The 18915-nt window shown below is 33.5% G+C and overlaps 3 protein-coding genes across 8 annotated transcripts in view; 1 reads left to right on the plus strand and 2 right to left on the minus strand.

Moving 5' to 3' along the window:
* Positions 1–2409: 2409 nt before the first annotated feature.
* On the minus strand, positions 2410–3688 carry LOC115880501 (NADH dehydrogenase (ubiquinone) complex I, assembly factor 6). Of its 2 annotated transcripts, XM_030897716.1 has the most exons (4): positions 3487–3688; positions 3207–3438; positions 2910–3142; positions 2410–2860 (listed from the first exon to the last, which is right to left on the minus strand). In XM_030897716.1, the coding sequence occupies exons 1-4, from the start codon at positions 3621–3623 to the stop codon at positions 2512–2514; spliced, it is 951 nt and encodes a 316-aa protein (XP_030753576.1). In that variant the 5' UTR covers positions 3624–3688; the 3' UTR covers positions 2410–2511. The 2 variants fall into 2 exon arrangements, 1 of the variants encoding a protein (XP_030753576.1); XR_004049889.1 differs by lacking the exon at positions 2410–2860 and having other exon boundaries at positions 2956–3151; positions 3487–3686.
* Positions 3689–4077: 389 nt separating this feature from the next.
* LOC115880509 (26S proteasome non-ATPase regulatory subunit 7) lies at positions 4078–5246 on the plus strand. The gene is made up of 2 exons (XM_030897728.1): positions 4078–4337; positions 4391–5246. Exons 1-2 carry the CDS (start codon positions 4163–4165, stop codon positions 5152–5154), a joined length of 939 nt encoding a protein of 312 aa, XP_030753588.1. The 5' UTR covers positions 4078–4162; the 3' UTR covers positions 5155–5246.
* An 82-nt stretch (positions 5247–5328) lies between these two features.
* The window catches only part of LOC115880507 (protein artichoke), a 140955-nt gene continuing 127368 nt past the window's right edge, over positions 5329–18915 (minus strand). For 4 of the 5 annotated variants that reach the window (XM_030897723.1, XM_030897725.1, XM_030897726.1 and 1 more), the window contains 3 exons: positions 16406–16571; positions 11887–12153; positions 5329–6196 (listed from right to left, as the gene is read on the minus strand). In XM_030897723.1, coding sequence (XP_030753583.1) covers positions 5358–6196; positions 11887–12153; positions 16406–16571 — 1272 coding nt within the window. In that variant the 3' untranslated portion in view covers positions 5329–5357. The remainder of the gene's footprint in view (positions 6197–11886; positions 12154–16405; positions 16572–18915) is intronic. The other variant, XM_030897724.1, reaches the window with a different exon arrangement.

Below are 18915 nucleotides of genomic sequence, written 5' to 3' on the forward strand. Positions count from 1 at the left end.
TATATACCCTACCACAGTTCTTTCGATAGCGTAGATTTCTGTCTGAAGGATGCTGCGGTAGGTGCCCATTGGGGTTCAGACTGTCTATCTACTACTATCTCCTATCTCTGTCTCTGCTTTGGTTTTGGAAGCATCAGTATACACCACTTATAGTATGGTTTTTTACATGCTGAGCAAACGTTTCTCCCAATCCTTCTTATTGCTCAATACTACAGTGAGATGTTTCTTAAAGTTGTAAATTCTTGGTATGTCATCAACTGGGAGTTGGAGGAGAGGCATTTTCTTTTTAAGGGTGTTCCAAGCCCCTAACCTGAAAATTCTCCCAGTACTGAATGGTACTGATCCTGTATTATATGATCAGCCAAAACTGAAGGTTATATTTTTCTTCATTATTTCAAATGTAAATAGATTGGTGAATAGAAATAATACAGGGTCTTTTTGATCATAAACAAAATAATTTTTATCTCAAACTTTATGTTTTGTTAAGTAATTTAAGTGGCAAAAATCTATATATCTATTGATCCGCGCCCGCCACAGTTCAGGAGCTTGTCTCCGGCTGAGGTAACTGTGAGGTGGAGGCTGGAGGGTCGGTCTCCATTTTCTCCACTTTTTTAACTTGGTCTCTCCTTAGACCTGATACCGGTGTTATTCCGAACCTATAATAGATGATATATCCCTCTTTCTCTATTGCCTCCTTGGATTTGAGGTCAATTCCTATTGTGAGGATCTGACCATGACCTTCCTCCTCCGAATTGATGACTCGTCAACTGGATGTCTTTGCATTGGAGTTCTGAGCCTGGATAAAGCTCAGCAGGTACGTGGTGTCTTTCCTCTTGCTCCTCGGCAGAAAGACCATGATAGTCGCCCCCTTTTGGGATGTTTTCTCCCTTCACTGCAACAAAGTACAACCTTCAAGTTTAGGTGCCGTTTCCGCCAACGAATCCGCCGATTCTTGAAATGCATAATCTATGAGCAGCATCCCCGCAAAACGCAGCTGAACCACATGTGGACCGTTGTGTTGCAATCCACTCGCTGCCACTTCGTTCAGTATCGTCTCTTCTAGAGCCGTTTGCTGGTTGGTGGTCAGCGCAACCTCTGGGTAATCCTTTGGCAGCACCGCCATTTTCACTTGTCCAGCAACAGCGGCAAAGCTGGTGATACGGTCCTGCTTGCCTTCCGGTGTTAGACGGCTTTCCATCCTGGCTCTTTTCTCTCCTTGCCGGAGCAGAGATGAGAGGTTCTCGCTCCCTCTCTTGCCTCTCTTGGTACCTTTACTCTCACCATTTTCTAGTAGTGATTTCGCTTTTGCTTCCTCTGGAGCAAATCCTTCGTGGAGCAGCCGGAGGTATCTCCGTACTTTTGGTCCACTAAGACCTACTCTCAGCGGATCATTTAGCCCGCCTGGTCGACCTAGTCCGGATAGACGAAACGGTAGCTTGTGTCGCTTGCTGGGTCTAGAGGTAGGCTCCCGACCCTTACTAGCTTGTGTACCACTTGTGGAGAATTGTCTCGCGCAAGTGTCAGCCGCCTCCCCTGAAGTTCCCTTTGGGTTTGGTCCCTTGGAACTTTCATTGTTTGTGTTCCCAGCTTCTCCGGTGGTGTTAATAGGACTAGATCTCATAGTGTTCCCACGAGTCGCTAGGGATAGTCAGTCCACTTCTACAGACTCCCATATGTGAAGTAAAGGGTAAATACAATGGGCTGCCCCAATTTTGACACCAGTAAAGGCTAGTCTTTTATCTAGCCACGCATCCCTTTGATCTGGTTCCGCCATCGGGGTGTTTGGGATTTAGGTTTTTGGTGAGGTCGTCTCCTCTTGGTCTGTTAATGCTGCCTCATGCTGATGAAGAAATGCCACTCAGATGGTTGTTCCAGCAAGACAATGATCCCAAGCCCAAATCTCGGTTTGTTCAAAATTGGTTAAATGAACATAATGTTCCACTAATGGATTGGCCCTCACAGTCTCCGGATCTTAACCCCATAGAAAATTTATGGGACCATTTGGATAGCAAAATTCGAAGCCATTCTATTTCAAATAAAAATGAATTATGGGAAGTGCTAAAAACCGAATGGGCGGCCATTTCCAGTAAAGATTGTACGAGATTGATCGATAGAGAAGTAATTAATTCAAAGGGATATTCCACTAAATATTAGTAATTTTTATATTATCTTGAATTTTAATAAACGTTCTTCTTAAGTTTCCATACTTTTGACGCAAGAAAATATTCATCATTTTTTACATATTTTTTGATAGCTGTAATTTTTTATTTGTATTAGGTTTTGTAGGAAATTATTTGTAGGTCATGATTATATAAGTCGTTTTATTTCATATTTTAATTTCTCAGCATAAATGACAAATTAAAAAAGGTTCCATACTTTTGGCCACCACTGTATGTATACCTATTTATTATACATGTGACACATAACTTAAATTTGACAAAACTAACCAGTTACTATTTTACAAATAATACAAACACCTTTTTTGATAACAACTTTATTTTTTAAATACAGTTAATAAATATTCCTTAAGTTACTTATGTATATGCTCGGTAATATTTTCCAAGAGCGCTGCTGTAAACTTGGATTCAAAACATTATAATCTACTTTTTGTAAATTCTCTAAATAATTCAATATAGGTATAGCTGGTAACAATGCTGGACGACCATTTACTGGAACTTTGTCCATTAAACTTTTAGATTTTATTAAATGTTGATGAGCTCTACTAGCCACTTCATAAACACATTCGGATAATCTTTCACTAGGAGTACCACGAAAAACTTCCTCCTGGCTAACTTGATTTTTTATTAACACTTCTTCAGGTAGAGGTATAAAGTTTAATTTTTTGGCATATGGTATACATCTGAAATTTACTAAACTAGGAACATAATTTACATTTATGCCACAGTTACCTTAACTGTTGAACAATTCCCTGCGATTTTCCTAAGTGTGATGCTGCATGATCAGCATTAACATCTCTTACATTACAACCTTCTAAAATTAAGTACAATGCACTTGACACTGTTTGGTCTGCATACTTTTCGATATCTACTAAGCTTTTAAAGCTATGTGTATTTATATTGTCTTTTCTTGCTGTCACCAAATTCTTTAAGTACCTTTTATTTAAATCAGCTTTCGTTATTGCCTAAAACACCTATTTTAATATATTAAAATTTATATTAATCATCAAGTAACAGGAATAGTCCAACCTTAAATAATTCAATGGCAACAGGATGTTTTGGAACATCTTTAATATTTTTTAAATAACATTTATCTATAGTTTCTTCCCAAAATGTTAACTTCATTAAACCAATTGTTTCTTGAGACATTTGTTCAACAATCCTAGATATTTCAACATTAAAACTACGTACCGCTATAGCAACCGAACGAGGAACAGTTTTTAACAGAATTGTACAAATAAAATTTTCATAGTCGTATTGCCTAAAATTTTAATTTTAATTGATTTTCTGTATTACTAATTTAACTTACTTTATTTGATTAAGACAATATTCAGCAGGAGTCTGCGATTTTATAAACCTCTGCGTATTTGTATGTATAATATTTTTCCTTGAAAATAAACAAGATTTCTTAATATTGTTCATAATTATTCTATTTTTTAAAATCATCCATTGGTGTTTTAAATTTTTAACCTACGGATTTAGGGACTTTAGGGCGTTTGACATATCAGGGTGTCAAAGTGCACAACCTGAATGCCAGGGTTGGAAATTACGTATTTTAATGTCGTTTATCTACGAAGTATAAATATAGTTACTTACGTATAAAACACTACATAATTTACTACACTATTCATAGATATAGAAAACACAATCTATCTTTATTAGGAATGGGCGTGTAATAAATTAAAATGTAAAAAACTAGTTGGGTACTTATAAAAAGTATGAAGATCGTAGTTTTTACGTGGTCTTATTACGTTCTATGAAAGTCTTGAAAAACTAGAGTGAAAAACCTATTAAAACGTGAAAAACTTATCGGTATGATTTGGAGTATTTGTACAAACAGGAAAAAAAATTCCATCCTTGATTTTTTGACTTGAATTTGTCAATTTTTTTTTTGCTGTCAAACTTGTCTAATTCCCAATAGTCATCATTTGTTCACTATCTGTGGTGTTTTTGTATTTGTGATTTGGTATTTTTATTTAAAAAAAATGCCGAGCCAAGAAGTAACAACTAGTAAAGTGGTAGTACACCCCTTAGTTTTATTAAGTGTGGTGGACCATTTTAATCGGATGGGAAAAATTGGTAATCAAAAACGTGTTGTGGGTGTTTTATTAGGCTGTTGGAGAGCTAAAGGTGTTTTGGATGTATCGAATAGCTTTGCAGGTTGGTCATACGATTTTGAAAAGAATTTGTTTAATATAATTAAATATTTTTAGTTCCTTTTGATGAGGACGAAAGAGATAAATCTGTATGGTTCTTAGATCATGACTATCTAGAAAATATGTATGGAATGTTTAAAAAAGTTAATGCTAGAGAAAGAGTGGTTGGGTGGTATCATACAGGACCTAAGCTCCATCAAAATGATATTGCTATCAATGAACTTGTTAGAAGATATTGCCCTAATTCTGTTCTTGTAATAATTGATGCTAAGCCAAAGGACCTTGGGTTACCTACCGAAGCTTATCAGGCTGTGGAAGAAGTCCATGATGATGGATCACCTACTTCAAAAACTTTTGAACATGTGCCAAGTGAAATTGGCGCTGAAGAAGCTGAGGAAGTAGGAGTTGAACATTTATTGAGGGATATTAAGGATACTACAGTCGGTACTTTGTCACAACGAATTACCAATCAACTTTTGGGATTAAAAGGGTTATATTCTCAGTTAAGAGATATACGTGACTATTTAATTCAAGTTAGCGAAGAAAAACTTCCAATTAATCATCAAGTAATTTATCAGTTACAAGATATATTTAATCTCTTACCAGATATAAATCAGATGCAATTCAATAAATCTTTTTATGTAAAAAATAACGATCAAATGTTAGTCGTATACTTAGCAGCTTTAGTTCGGTCTATAGTTGCTTTACACAATCTAATAAATAATAAGTTAACAAACAGAGATGCTGAAGAAGGCAAAAAAGAGGACAAAAAAGATAAAGAAAAGGAAAAGGACAACAAAAAGGAAGAGAAGAAAAAGTAACTTATTTTAATTTTTCATTTATTAATTCATAAACTTAATATACATACTTTTTTGTAACTTAAATCTTAATAAAAGTGATTTTATTTATAAAATTGATTATTATATATAAATATAGAAGTCATAAATATTATGCTAAAAGACCCTACCTATCTGCACAATTATCCCTACTTTTGTTTAATAGTTTAAAAAATGTATTTCTATTGTTAAATATTAACTATAAAGAAAGATTTAAGGTTTTTTAATGTTACAAGTATCACTATAAGTGGTATATTTTTCATTCTAGTAACATGGTTACCACTATTTTTATATGTCCCATGTTTAGTATTGTTATAAGTAGCAAAATACCATGACATGTCATTATGTGTGAGATTATTCTTTAAAGTTGTATATTCGATAGTGTAGTTGGCTGTTTCTTCTTGAAGACTTATAAGAGGCTCATTTACTGTAGCTATAACTGGAGAATGAACTTTTGTAATTGTTGCCATTTTTTTAGGAGGTTGCTGACCTCCTGGTATTAAAAAAGCTGCTTGCGGCACAGAATTTCTTGGTGGCTTATCATTATCTGTTTTGAAAGAATTACTTGATTCTGTGTTTATGGCCAATTCTGGAATTTTTGTATTAATGACTTTTAAAACTGTTGTTTCATCTGCTGGATTTGTAGTTATTTCTTGTAAAAGTTCTGTTGTTGTTGAAACAACTAAGTTAATAGTGTTGTTATATGGATTTAGATTTAAATTATCAGTAGTATTTTGATGGGCTTTCAGTTCTTTGGTTGAAGATATCATTAATGGACTATCAGATCCTTTCTTGCTGAGAGTAGAATTTGAGTCTATTATCGAATTGGTTGTAGGTATATTTGTAGATATTTGATTATGTATTTTCTTTTCAATTCTCTTTTCAGTTGAGGTAGTGCTTAAGTTCAGCCTATTAGATTGTATAGGTGGGGGGTCTTTTAGTCTTATGCCTTCCAAATCCTGATGGCTAAAGATGTTTGTCATTGGGCTAAACCCACCTGTACCTGGTAAAATTGGTATAAAGCCACCTAAAAAATGATAATATTTCTGTAAAAAGTAACTAGTAGCAAGTATTCAGGGTCCGACAATAGCGCGTCGGGCATCTGTAGCTCCTAGAATAAAAAACTTGGAAATTTTGTTTAAGTGCTAACCTAAAGTATGTACTAGGATGTATTTCAGGAAAATATTTTAACTTCTACAGGGTGGCTCAAAAAAGTGTAAGTGGATCGGGATGATTTTTTTTTAATGGAACACCCTCTGTATATTATTGCATTTTTGGCTTCCTTTCAGTTCACTTTACATAATACTATGATATGAGTAGATATATTTCGATAGTTCCAGAGATATTAATATAAGTAAATATAAAAAATATATATTTTTCAGCCATTCTTAAAAAAAAATATTAAAAATACGAGAACTGTCCTGAAATCAAAACTATATTATGTATTTACGTAGATGATCTGTATTTATTTTGCTATAAATATCGTAATCTTAAATCATACGAGATGTTCTACGTCATTAAACTTTCTAAAATATAAAATAAATTTTCTTCGTTTTTTTAAATGGGACACACTGTATATTATTTTTTTAGTAAATGGAGAATTAAAAAAATGAACATTTTTTGTATTTAGAGTATTTCAACATTTTTAGCGGTTTCGCGGCTTTTTATTTCATATGGCATTTTCCATAGTAAACTTTTATCAAAGGACATATAGGACATATCGTCCCATTGCTGCCAAAAGTCACTAACTTACTTTTTATTACTTCCGAGAAAAATGCGTCTAAAGATGAATTGCATTGCATAAAGATGTTATAGTTATAGTAACTATTCGGTATTAAAATAAAACATAAATAGCCAGAAATCGTAGTTAATGACTTTTGCAATCGATTCTCCGCTTCAAAACATAGTTAGTGATTGAATTTGGTTGTTTGGAAAAATGTTAGTTAGTGACTTTTGGCAACAATAGGACGATATGAAATAATAATGTCGCCAGTATCTGCGAAGCCGTTAAAAATTTTGAAACACTCTAAATACAAAACATGTTCATTTTTTAATTCTCAATCTATTCAAAGAATAATATACAGAATGTTCCATTTAAAATAACGAAAAAAAAATATATTTTAGAAAGTTTGGCGTAGAATTTTGAACACCCTGTATGATGTATGTTAAGATTACGATATTTATATAGCAAAGTATGTACAGACCATCTAAATTAAACAGCTAATATAGTTTTGATTTTAGGACAGTTCTTGTATTTTTAATAATAATTATTTTAAAAAAAGTTGAAAAATTTTTTTTTATTTATTTATTCATATCTCTGAAACTATCAAAACTTATTTAAAAATATCTTAAGATTATGTAAAGTGATCAGAAAGGAAGCCAAAAATGTAATAATATACAGGGTGTTCCATATAAGAAAAATTATCTTGATCCACTCACACTTTTTGAGTCACCCTGTAGAGGTTAAATTGTTTTCCTGAAATACATCCTAACACATACTTTAGGTCTGGACTTAAACAAAATTACTAAGTTTTTGATTTTAGACAGATGCCCGCATTATTGCCGTACCTTCTGTATATGGATGTTATACCAAGAGCTACAAATAATTTTTAAGGTGGCGAGACTTCCCGTTATTACGGAAAAATATTTAACCCACCTAGGTTAAATATTTTTTAAAAAAATATTACAATGGCTGATTATACTTCTGATGGAAAATGATAATATTCTACATACAGTTGACTTGTTGACTATACAGGGTGTTTCAAAACAAATGCGAAAAACTTTAGGGGGTGATTCCTTGTTCAAAATAAAGGGTAGTTTGCTTTATAAACGTTGGGTCAAAAGTCAACCATTAGGGAGATATCGCGGTACAAAGATGGCGGAAAAATAATGTTTTTATATTTTATCTTGAAAACGAAAAGAGATAGACTAATGAAATTTTATGGAAGCATTACTGATATGAAAACACACTTTCAGGTAATTTTTTTACTTTTTTAAAATGAGTGGAAGGGGTTGAAATAAACTACCCATATCATTCTTGTTAACGAAATTTAAAGAAAAATTTTATCAAACACATGCAAATGCTTTAATTTGGATAGTTTAGTTTGTTTAGTAACTTTTTTACCTCTTGTGTTTTTTTGATAAAGCTCACCGATTAGAAATTAAAAAATAAAATGTAAAGCATTACATGTCAGGACAAAAAACATTTTTAGATTAAGAATCTAGTGATAATAACGATAATAATAATCATCTAGATAATAACGTATTGCAGTAGAGTAATGTCAAATAAAATAATATTAGGAACATCCTAAAAAGTAACAGAGGCCGACTAGATTTTTTCCTAAAAAAATTACAGCAGCCCATAGATTCTTTATCAGAAAATTTTTTTTGTCCTGACATGTAATGCTTTACATTTTATTTTTTAATTTCAAATCGGTGAGTTTTATCAAAAAAATACCAGAGATAAAAAAGTTTCTAAACAAACTAAACTATCCAAATTAATTTTTTTGCATGTGATTGATAAGATGTTTCTTTAAATTTTGTTAACAAGAATGATAGGGGTAGTTTATTTCAACCCCTTCCGCTCATTTTAAAAAAGTAAAAAAATTACCAGAAAGTGTATTTTCATAACAGTAATGCTTCCATAAAATTTTATTAGTCTATCTCTTTTCGTTTTCAAGATAAAAAATAAAAACATTATTTTTCCGCCATCTTTGTACCGCAATATCTCCCTAATGGTTGACTTTTGACCCAACGTTTATGAAGCAAACTACCCTTTATTTTGAACAAGGAATCACCCCTTGAAGTTTTTCGCATTTGTTTTGAAACACCCTGTATACAGATAAGGATATAAACATAGAAAAGTCGATATAAACACCGCTGACTTTGCCTAACTAATATTAACCGCTGAAAATTTTGCTCAGAGGCTGACCATGACTGTGCATAGTAGTGATGGGCATTACGATTCTTTTTAGTGAACCGAATCACACGATTCAATTTCTCATATTGAATCGACTCCTACGATTCGTTCATTTGCACGAACACAGTTGCACATGCACAATTTGCGTTTCATAAAAACAGTCGTAACTGGCACTACCGGCGATAATTTCATCGGAATATTACTTAAGGGGCCAGGAAAAGAAATATACAGTTCTTTCATTTGTTTTTCAAAATATTGCAAATGTAATAGATAATGCATGTAACAAAATGATGTTGCTTGTGATTTAATTGGGCTTCGAGTTTACAAATTTATTTAATAATATGGAAAAAACGGTGTACGCACATGCCCAAAAATTATGAAAGTAAAAATAAATAAATAAAAAGACAGACGTGTGTAAGTATACAGGGTTGTTCACCACATACGGCACGGAATATTGTAGCTAAACGATTAGATTTTTACAAATTGTAAGTTTTGGGTTCGTTGAAGGACTATTAGAGCTACAATTTAAAAATATTTTTACAAGATACAGAGTGTCCCAAATAAATAAAAAATATCAAAGTTGCATTTTTTTAAATGGAACACCCTGTATATTATTGCATTTTTAGTTTCTATGATTAAAATAAAGGTAAATTTGATTAAGGTTTATTATACTTAAACCCTACCGTTTTTGAAATATTTTTCAATTTTGTAAAAATGCAGTATAATAAATTTAAGGCTTCATTTCTCCGAGGGTATCAAAGTTTTTAATACTAAATATTTACTGAAGTTTATTTATTGATCAGTTATTGTGTTGCAATAATAAAAATTTTACTACCTAATACAGAGTGTCTAAATATTTATTTTAAATAATTATTAGCTTTAAATGGCAATAACTTGTTTAATTTAAACGGAACACTCTGTATATTTTATGAGAATCAGATGCACAATTTAATTGTCTATCAAATTGTATTATACCATTTTTTACCTATCTCTTCAAGCTTCCGTAGAAAATGCATTTTCTTGTAATTTAGAACTCATTTATCAATATATCCATGGAATACTGACATTTTAGATTATTTTTAAAGATGTACCAAATTTTTAAAGAGAACAGATACTAATATTGTCAATAAGTTCGTTTATTTCATTAAAAAAAAAAACTGTGTAAATATTTGTTAAAGAGGACCAATTAATATGATTCCAGTATTCAAACTACATTAATTGACTGTTTGCGTTGGTTAATAATAATTGCTCCAAATACTAAAAAACTGAATCATTTATGTGTTATATTAGACAGTGTGGTAAAAAAAACTAATACCTTAAAAATGATATTTAATTTTTTGACAAATGCTTATTTATAACAGAGACGATCATTTTTATAACTTATTATTATATTGATTTCTGATTCAAATCCACATTTATTTAGAATAATTTATTAACGAACACAATTAAGTATATAATTAATTAGTATTTGGGCGGAAATACTGGTGGTATATTTAATTAATGGTATACTCTTTTATAAAGATTTAAATAGTTTTCTTTTTCATACAAATGGGCTAGTAATATCATCGTTTTACTAAAAACGATAATATTACTAGCCTGTACATTTTGTACATTTGTTGTTTTAAAAACAATCTAAAATGTCAATATTCCATGGGTATATTTATAAATGAGGTCTAAATTTTAAGAAAATGCATTTTCTACGAAAACTTGAAGAGATAGGTAAAAAGTGGAATAATACAATTTGATAGACAATTAAATTGTGCATCTAATTCTCATAAAATATACCGGGTATTCCATTTAAATTAAACAAGTTATTGCCGTTTAAAGCTAGTAATTATTTAAAATACATTTTTAGACACTCTGTATAAGGTAGTATAATTTTTGTTATTGCAACACAATAACTGATCAATAAATAAACTTCAGTAAATATTTAGTATTAAAAACTTTGATACCCTCGGAGAAATGAAGCCTTAAAATTTATACTGCAATTTTACAAAATTCAACTTTTTCAAAAACGCTAAGGTTTAAGTGTATTAAACCTTAATCAAATTTACCTTTATTTTAATCGTAGAAACTAAAAATGCAATAATATACAGGGTGTTCCATTTAAAAAAATACAACTTTGATATTTTTTATTTATTTGGGACACTCTGTATCTTGTAAAAATATTTTTAAATTGTAGCTCTTATAGTCCTTCAACGAACCCAAAACTTACAATTTGTAAAAATCTAATCATTTGGCTACAATACTCCGTGTCGTATGTGGTGAACAACCCTGTATAGTTGTTATTATTGGTATTGTGATTATTTTTTATTTTTTTTTTACATATATCCATATTTGTCAAAATATTTTGTTTATTATTAATTTACATGAGGTATAATTAGTCAAATTTCCAAATTTCTCTGGGGGGTGCCCAGCAGTACCTGGGGTGGCCTCGGCACCCAATCGTCATTAACGCCAATGGCGCTGGTAATAAGCGCTTATAACCAGCTTTCTTTGTATCCGTACTCTTCGCGTGATTTAATTTCGTCGGTGTCGACCGCTGTTCTGTGTGGTGATGCCAAATCTGATTTTCCCTTAGTTTAGAGCAAAAATAATTATATTGATTAATTATTTATTAATTACTCGTATTCTCATTTTATTATTTTGCTAATTTTTGCATGGTAAATAGCTTATTACATACGGCAAGCATACTAGCCCGCAGTGACTAGGGCACTTTGCGCAACTTTTCCTTTCGTGAATAATATGGTTTTTACAACACTTATTACGTAATATAGGTAGTATTATCCCACTATTACCTGTTTCCAAACTAGGTAAATTGGGAGGAGCCTTTTGTAATCTAGCTATTTCACTCATAATATCTTGTTGCCTGTTGACGATGCCAAGTCGATCATTTATTTTAATTGGGGGAATTGGTATTGCATTATCGTTTCTAATGTCTTGTTTAAATAATGGACCAAAATTGGGTAATGGGAGTCCGAAAAACGTAAATCCACTGCTGCTGGGAGAGTTGCTTACTTCTCTGGGAATTTCCTTTTCATTTATAATCTGCTTGGCCTTTGAAGCTTAAACAAAAAATAGGTAAATTAATCATATCTATAATAACGGATGTTTGGGAAAAGTGGCTCACCTCTATAACTTTTTTTTTGGGCATTGTTAGTCTATGGCATAAATCAGGATTGATTATCGTATTCAATTAGTTTCGCTTACCGTTATTTATTGCTCACTTTCCTATTTCACCGTAAATTATTACAATTTTTGATTTTTAATGGTAACGTATTTCTGAAATCAATTGAAAATTGAGACACTTCCACTTGTCCAGACGATGCCGATAATGGCGCCGACAAAGACAGTGCCGAAATGAAGAGCCCAAACCTATTCCAATTGACTTCAGAAAAACTATACCCTGGGTATATTTGTTAATTTCTTTGATAGAGAATGATATTCTCTTTAAAAAATAATATTTTTTTTTGTCTGAAAAATAAAAAATTGGCGCCGGGAGGCGCGTATAGCCGCCCATACTTGATATTTTTTTTATCTCAAAAACTGCGACTTTGACTGATTTTGATGTTATTACAAATTTTGTTGCAAATATTATTCCTAATCTTAAATTGAAAACCGCGTTTCGCTAGCTACTGGAATTTTGGAGTTACGATTTTTTAAAATTTTTAACCCCCTCCCATACCCCCTTACCAACCCCCCACCCCCACCAAAAACTAATGAATCTAAAAAATAGAATAATATACAGGGTGTTCTATTTAAAAAAAATACAACTATAATATTTTTTACCTATTTGGGACACTCTGTATCTTGGTTTTGATATTATCGTTAAATTACAGCTCTAATAGTCAGACAGACACCCCAAAAATTACAATTTGTAATTATAATCATTAATTTATTAAATTACTCATTTAAATAATTAAATTTTTTTTGCCGAATAGCCTCTACCATACCTGTCGGTATGGTCGGCTAAAAAGTTATAGAGGTGAGTCACTTTTGAAAAAAAATTATGGGAAGTGTGAAAACTACCTCCACCCTTACATAAATTTTACTAGAAATGTTTTCCAACTTCACCGACGACCGATTTTTTCCCCTAAAATGGTCCTCCTAGTATTTACTACATTTCTTGTCTCTTGTAAAAAAAACACCACCGCTTATCACATACAAGGCCGGATTTCCGCCTAGGCCTGCAAGGCCCGGGCCTAGGAGCCCAGCCAGCCTAGGGGCCGCATGCAATGAGTGGCGCGCAACTTTTATATATAAGCTCCAAATTGGCTATGACATGGGGGGCCGTAAATGTCAAGTGCCTAGGGGCCCTGGATATCTAAGTCCGGCACTGATCACATATGATCTTTGATAATAAGATTCATTCAATTTTAAATTAATAAACGTTAGGGTTTATTTTCGATTGATGCGCTCTAAACAAAGCACTTTTGTATAGAGGCAAATTGTATGCAATTTCTATCTTCACGGTATATTGGAACTCCCTATATATATTTTGTAAATCCTCTTTGAAAAAAAATATTCTCCAAAAATTGTTTTCTCAAAAAGTGTGTAATGTGGCGTTTTTCTACAAGAGATAAAAAATGTCATAAATAGGTACTAGAAGGATAGTTTTACGAAAAAAAAAAATCAGTTGTCGTTGGAGTTGGGAAATACTTCTCCTAAAATCTATCAAGGGGTAGGGGTAGTTTTCGCCTTTCCCGTACTTTTTTTATGGTAGTCAAATTTTAAAGCGCTTAGCAAAACATAGGCACCTAAAATCTGATTTAAATCGGAATATATCGGTTCTTTAAATATCTTAAAAATGTGTTTATTTTTTCCTAGATTTTTTTAAAGTTTCATGCATGCCCTAGACACTCAATGGTAATTTTATAGAACTCCAAATTTAGTTTCTTCCGCATTGCCAGACGGCGCAAAACACATTAAAGTACAGGTTTCTAATTTATATATGAAGATGACATGACAGTCCCTATGTTGACTATTGTCTGTGGTCTAGTTCTTGTCTTGTTGACATGTTGACAAAATGTTGGTGATCCGTCAAGTTATTTTTAAATCAATATTTTGATCATTATTTAAATAATTATTAATTCAGATATTCCTGATTTATCGGAAAGTTCGGTGATTTCAGTGATTTGTGTTTATAGTTTGTGTTTTTATTAGTTTGTGCATTCTGATATTTAGAGTCGATCATCATTTTCGTGTTAGATACTAAACTTTTTTATTAAAGTCATTTTGACATTTTAGAAATAATAATTTATAAACCAAATAAAAAAATAGTTTAATCATAAATAAGTAAGTACATAGTTGGTAATATATAGTATTTTTAGTAACAGTTAATTAGTAGTCTATAATATTTTTACTATATTATAATTTAGTTGTTAAATCAAAAAAAAATAGGCGATATGTGATCTATTGTTGGTGTTTAAAATGTATGTATTTATAATTTTAATTTTGTTGTAATTATGTTACACTTCTAATGATCTAATAAAACATAAAATGCAGTAAAAAAGTCTATATTTATTATTTTATATTTTACAAGGAATAATTTTGTGCTTGAATAACGTTACCGTTTTAATTAGCGTTAATAAGTAACGGAACGCTAAAATTATGTTATGCCAAAACTCTTCATTAGTTTCTTCCGGATCACTAGGTGGCTCTAAATGACGGACCCATATGTTTTATATCAGTGTCCAATCTATCTCTAGTACGTGACATTAGTCTATGGTTTCATGCCCTCTAACGGACAAACGAAGCGCTTTTGTATAGTGGCAAATTGTCTAATGAACTTACTTTGGTTAAAAATACGTAGATGTTCTATTTGGGCACCCTGTATAATGAATATGTACCATTGCGATAAAAAAAAGTAGTACAAGAATTAGTAGTAGTCCCAGATAGAACTCCTGGTCTATAAGGATATCGAGAAGTGGATATCGTCGAACAATACAATTATGCCACCTAACTTTTTAGGCGTTACTACTTTGAAGGAGCATATCAAAAATCTTAGGTACACCGCGATGGGCCTCAAATATGGCCGACTTAAATTCCGGTTTATCAGTGTCGTTCTAATTTTATTTAAAAAATGTTAAACTATGATGTAGGGTAGACGTGGGGTAGACTCAATAATTTGTTGTTTTATTTTACGTTGTGAATAAATGTTGGTAGTTATTAAAATTGTTATAAAAATATATAATTCTAATAAAAATAGATAAGTTATAATAAGTATTTATTAACACAAACATCCGATACGCTACTGAAGCAGGTAAGTCAAATTAACGTATCTAAAATTTTTTGACATCTAATCTTTGACAAGTAATAAATAAAAGCTAAAATGCAAGAAAAATATATAATTTAGTTAATTTAAGTGAATTTCATAAATGATCGGTTTACTACACGTATGTATATTATATAGTCACTTACTAGCGCAAAGTTGTTCCATTATTTCACTCAATTTTTGCCGAGATCTACCGCACGCTACACAACCAACTATTTTAGAGTCTTTTTCGATAAATTGCGATAGTGTCACTGTTAATTTAAGTTCTGCCACAATTTCCATCTAGATTTACTACCTTTATACAACTATCAGTAGTAGAATAAGTAATAAATAACATAAAATAAGCTCCGTAAAGACTGACAAATCCACAAAATTTCAAATCAAATTCAAATGTGTCAAATGAATCGTCAAACACAACTGTCAAGGATCCCCACCCTAGAGTGCTTTTTCCGCCCACCATGCATGAATACATGGATAGCATTATGCTCCTTCCTTAGTCTTCTTATTCAAAGCGTTACCATGAATTTGGTAATAATTGATAGGTATACGTGGCGAAATAAAAGTATACAAAATTTACCTACCTTTCAAAAATGGGCAATTTTTCAAGTTTTTTTTTTTAATTTTATTATAGACCAGCAGATTAAATCATATTTTGGTGTACTACTGTTTTTTGATAGCAATGGTACTTAAATATAGCGAAACGAAACAAACATGATCAAAGTTACAGGCAAATTTATAAAAAACAGGACTTTAAGATCATTTCCACAACAGCTAGTTTATATATAGGTTGTTAATTTGTTCATTACTCGCGGCAAGAGCTTTATGGTTGAAATATTGCAACCTCGGCCCGCTCGTCGATAGACGACGGCGACGCGACGGGACGAGTCAGCAGAAAACCCTATAAGTGCATGCGTTCTCAATAGGCAGTGTTGCCATTCTGTTCCCCTATAAGTAACTGTCCAGTTAACAACCTGTATAAGATATTGAACTTATTGTGGTGTTTAATAAGTCTCTTAACCTATCTACCAGGTGTTTATACTTACCAACATTTCTCGCCGTATTTGAGTCGACAACATTTGCACCGGTTCCATTATCAGGATAATCAACGTAGTCATCATAAAAGTATTCAGATTCTTCAGGTAATGGTGGGATATTATTTTTATTGCCTGAATTATTGTTATTTCTTAAATTCATCCATTGAGTAGAAACCTGGAATAAAAAATAGATTTGTCATGTGGAGCAATATGGTCATGTTTTTTCATTTCTTTTTTAACAATTGTAAAATCGTATTTTATTTATTGATTGATAATTTTAGAAGTCTTTTATAATACATATATTGTGAAAGAAATATATAGTAAACGCTTCGTCTATAGCGTTGCCAACTGTCAGTGTTAGCGTCCCGCCTAATGTTTAATTAATTTTTTTTTTCACAGTGCAACCTCTTCTAAGCTACATAGGTTAAAACTTTCTTTCAAGGTTCGCAGTTCCAGTGTAATAACTTGAACACATACCTGTAGTACTTTATTTCTTTTTTATATTTTTACAGGTTTTATATACAGGATTGCTGATATGTATGAGAACGATCGATTATTAAGTAAAATATACAAGGTACCGCAAAAAGTTAAACGCAAAAGTTTTTAAATGTTTAGTAGCTAGTAGTAAATTTAAGTATACAGGGTCGGTCATAAAGTTGTGGCACATCAAAATTTAGTTATTTTTTAAATGCAACCCCCCGTATATTATTGCATATTTCAATTCTTCCTCCAATTTTAAGCAATAATAAATCGTAATACACATAATATACCTAAATTCGACCATTTCCGAATTATTAAGCTTTGATTATGAAATGTTAAACGAAAATTTTGTATTTTCCAGACTTGATATAATCTCATTTTATACATCTATAAATGCTAACTTGAAAACTAATGTCAAATAATATTAAGTATCACAAATTCCGCAGAATGGCATCGTTAAATAAAACCGAACACATCGAAATTAATTAAATCTGTGGCGTCCAAGCCATTGCCGCCTCCAACGGTATCAGGCCCGGAGGTTCGACGGCGCAAACAGCTACTCCAACCTCGAGAAGTTTTCTCTTGCCGGTCATGAAGGCCAAGTCTACAGAGAAAAGAAGAACCGAGCGACAGTCCGCGCTGTCATCCGTCAACGAAGCCACTGAAGAGAGTCTCAGTCAGTTAGTCAAGATGGCCGCCGGTTAGTCCGATTGTGCTCCTTCGTTTTTGTTAAATTTCAGTCCAATTTATATTAATGTTAAATAAAAGTTGTTAGAACACGCGCCTCATTTCAATACGACCACGCCTAGTTATCTCCAAATTGGTGACCCCGCGAACCCGCGAGTGCAATGCTACCGCCACTTTATTCCTAAAGTGGTGACCCCGCAAACTCGCGAGTGCAATACTACCGCCACCTTTATTCCTAAAGTGGTGACGCCGCGACTTCGCGAGTGCAGTTTCCGCATCCAGCGAGTGCAAGATTCAGAAAAATTGGTGAGTGCACGTGCGTCGTTTTCCAAGGCCACGCTCATGTCAACAGTGTCAAATGCCAATTCTTCCTCTTTGGTAAACACCACTGGCCCTAGCTACCACAGGTACTAACTGCCATATCCCACCCCTGGCGCCAACTGCCAGAGCCATCCGAACCAAGCAACAGCTGCCACAGGCGTCTGCCGCCACAGTTGTCCGAAACGCATATCAGGCATGGAGAACTCTCCGCCAGATCCTCCGGCCGGACTCGAGGACATCCCAGCTACCACGCAGCCAGCCTCTGTCCCCGGCTCTCCTCAAGAGGTGACCGCAATAGGTCAGTGCAAATTGCCACCCTTTCTGGCGAACAAGCCCGGAACTCTGGTTCTTCCAGGTGGAAAGCCAGTTCCAGGTACACCACGTTCGGAGCGATATTACAAAATATCACCTGGTCGTAGCCACCCTAGACCACGATACTATATCAGACGTCTCTGATATAATCAGAACCCCACCACTTGTTGACAGATACACAGCCCTCAAAGGAGCAATCCTAGCTCGTCTGACTGACTCTCCCGACGCGCAACTCCACAAGCTCCTCACTGGCGTGGAGCTTGGAGACAAAAGACCATCACAACTACTCCGCCACATGCGTTCTTTGGCCGGAACCCGTGTCAGTGACGACGTGTTGAGAGTGAAATGGCTCGACCTCCTGCCACAGCCCACCCGCCGCATGTTACTCTTGATAAAAGGACAAACATTGGAGGAGCTCGCTGCAGTGGCTGACGAAGCTCACGACATGGGACCTTCCGTCATGGCCACATCCCACCGGAACAACAATCCGTCCACAACAGCACCAAGCAACACAGTGCCAGTTCAAACAGAAGACAGGATCGCCCAAGAGCTGTCTGCACTACGCTTAGCTATCAACCAGCTGACCACGCTCACCCGCAACGCTGCACAAGGCTCATCAGAGGACAACCCTCACAGGGGACGGTCCAGCAATCGCCAGCAACAGCAGCACAACAGGGAACGCTCAGCAACACCTGGTCCCAACTCCAACACAGGCCACT

Source organism: Sitophilus oryzae, unplaced genomic scaffold (assembly GCF_002938485.1).
Source record: "Sitophilus oryzae breed Bouriz unplaced genomic scaffold, Soryzae_2.0 scaffold_1625_pilon_pilon, whole genome shotgun sequence".
Lineage (NCBI taxonomy): Eukaryota > Metazoa > Arthropoda > Insecta > Coleoptera > Curculionidae > Sitophilus > Sitophilus oryzae.

Coding starts and splice junctions, on each gene's coding strand:
- LOC115880501 (XM_030897716.1), bottom strand. CDS start 3,623: ATGATTTTAAAAAATAGAATAATTATGAACAATATTAAGAAATCTTGT. Junction 3,439..3,486: donor TATTGTCTTAATCAAATAAA/GTAAGTTAAATT, acceptor TTAAAATTTTAG/GCAATACGACTATGAAAATT. Junction 3,143..3,206: donor TTGCCATTGAATTATTTAAG/GTTGGACTATTC, acceptor TAGGTGTTTTAG/GCAATAACGAAAGCTGATTT.
- LOC115880509 (XM_030897728.1), top strand. CDS start 4,163: ATGCCGAGCCAAGAAGTAACAACTAGTAAAGTGGTAGTACACCCCTTA. Junction 4,338..4,390: donor TGTATCGAATAGCTTTGCAG/GTTGGTCATACG, acceptor AAATATTTTTAG/TTCCTTTTGATGAGGACGAA.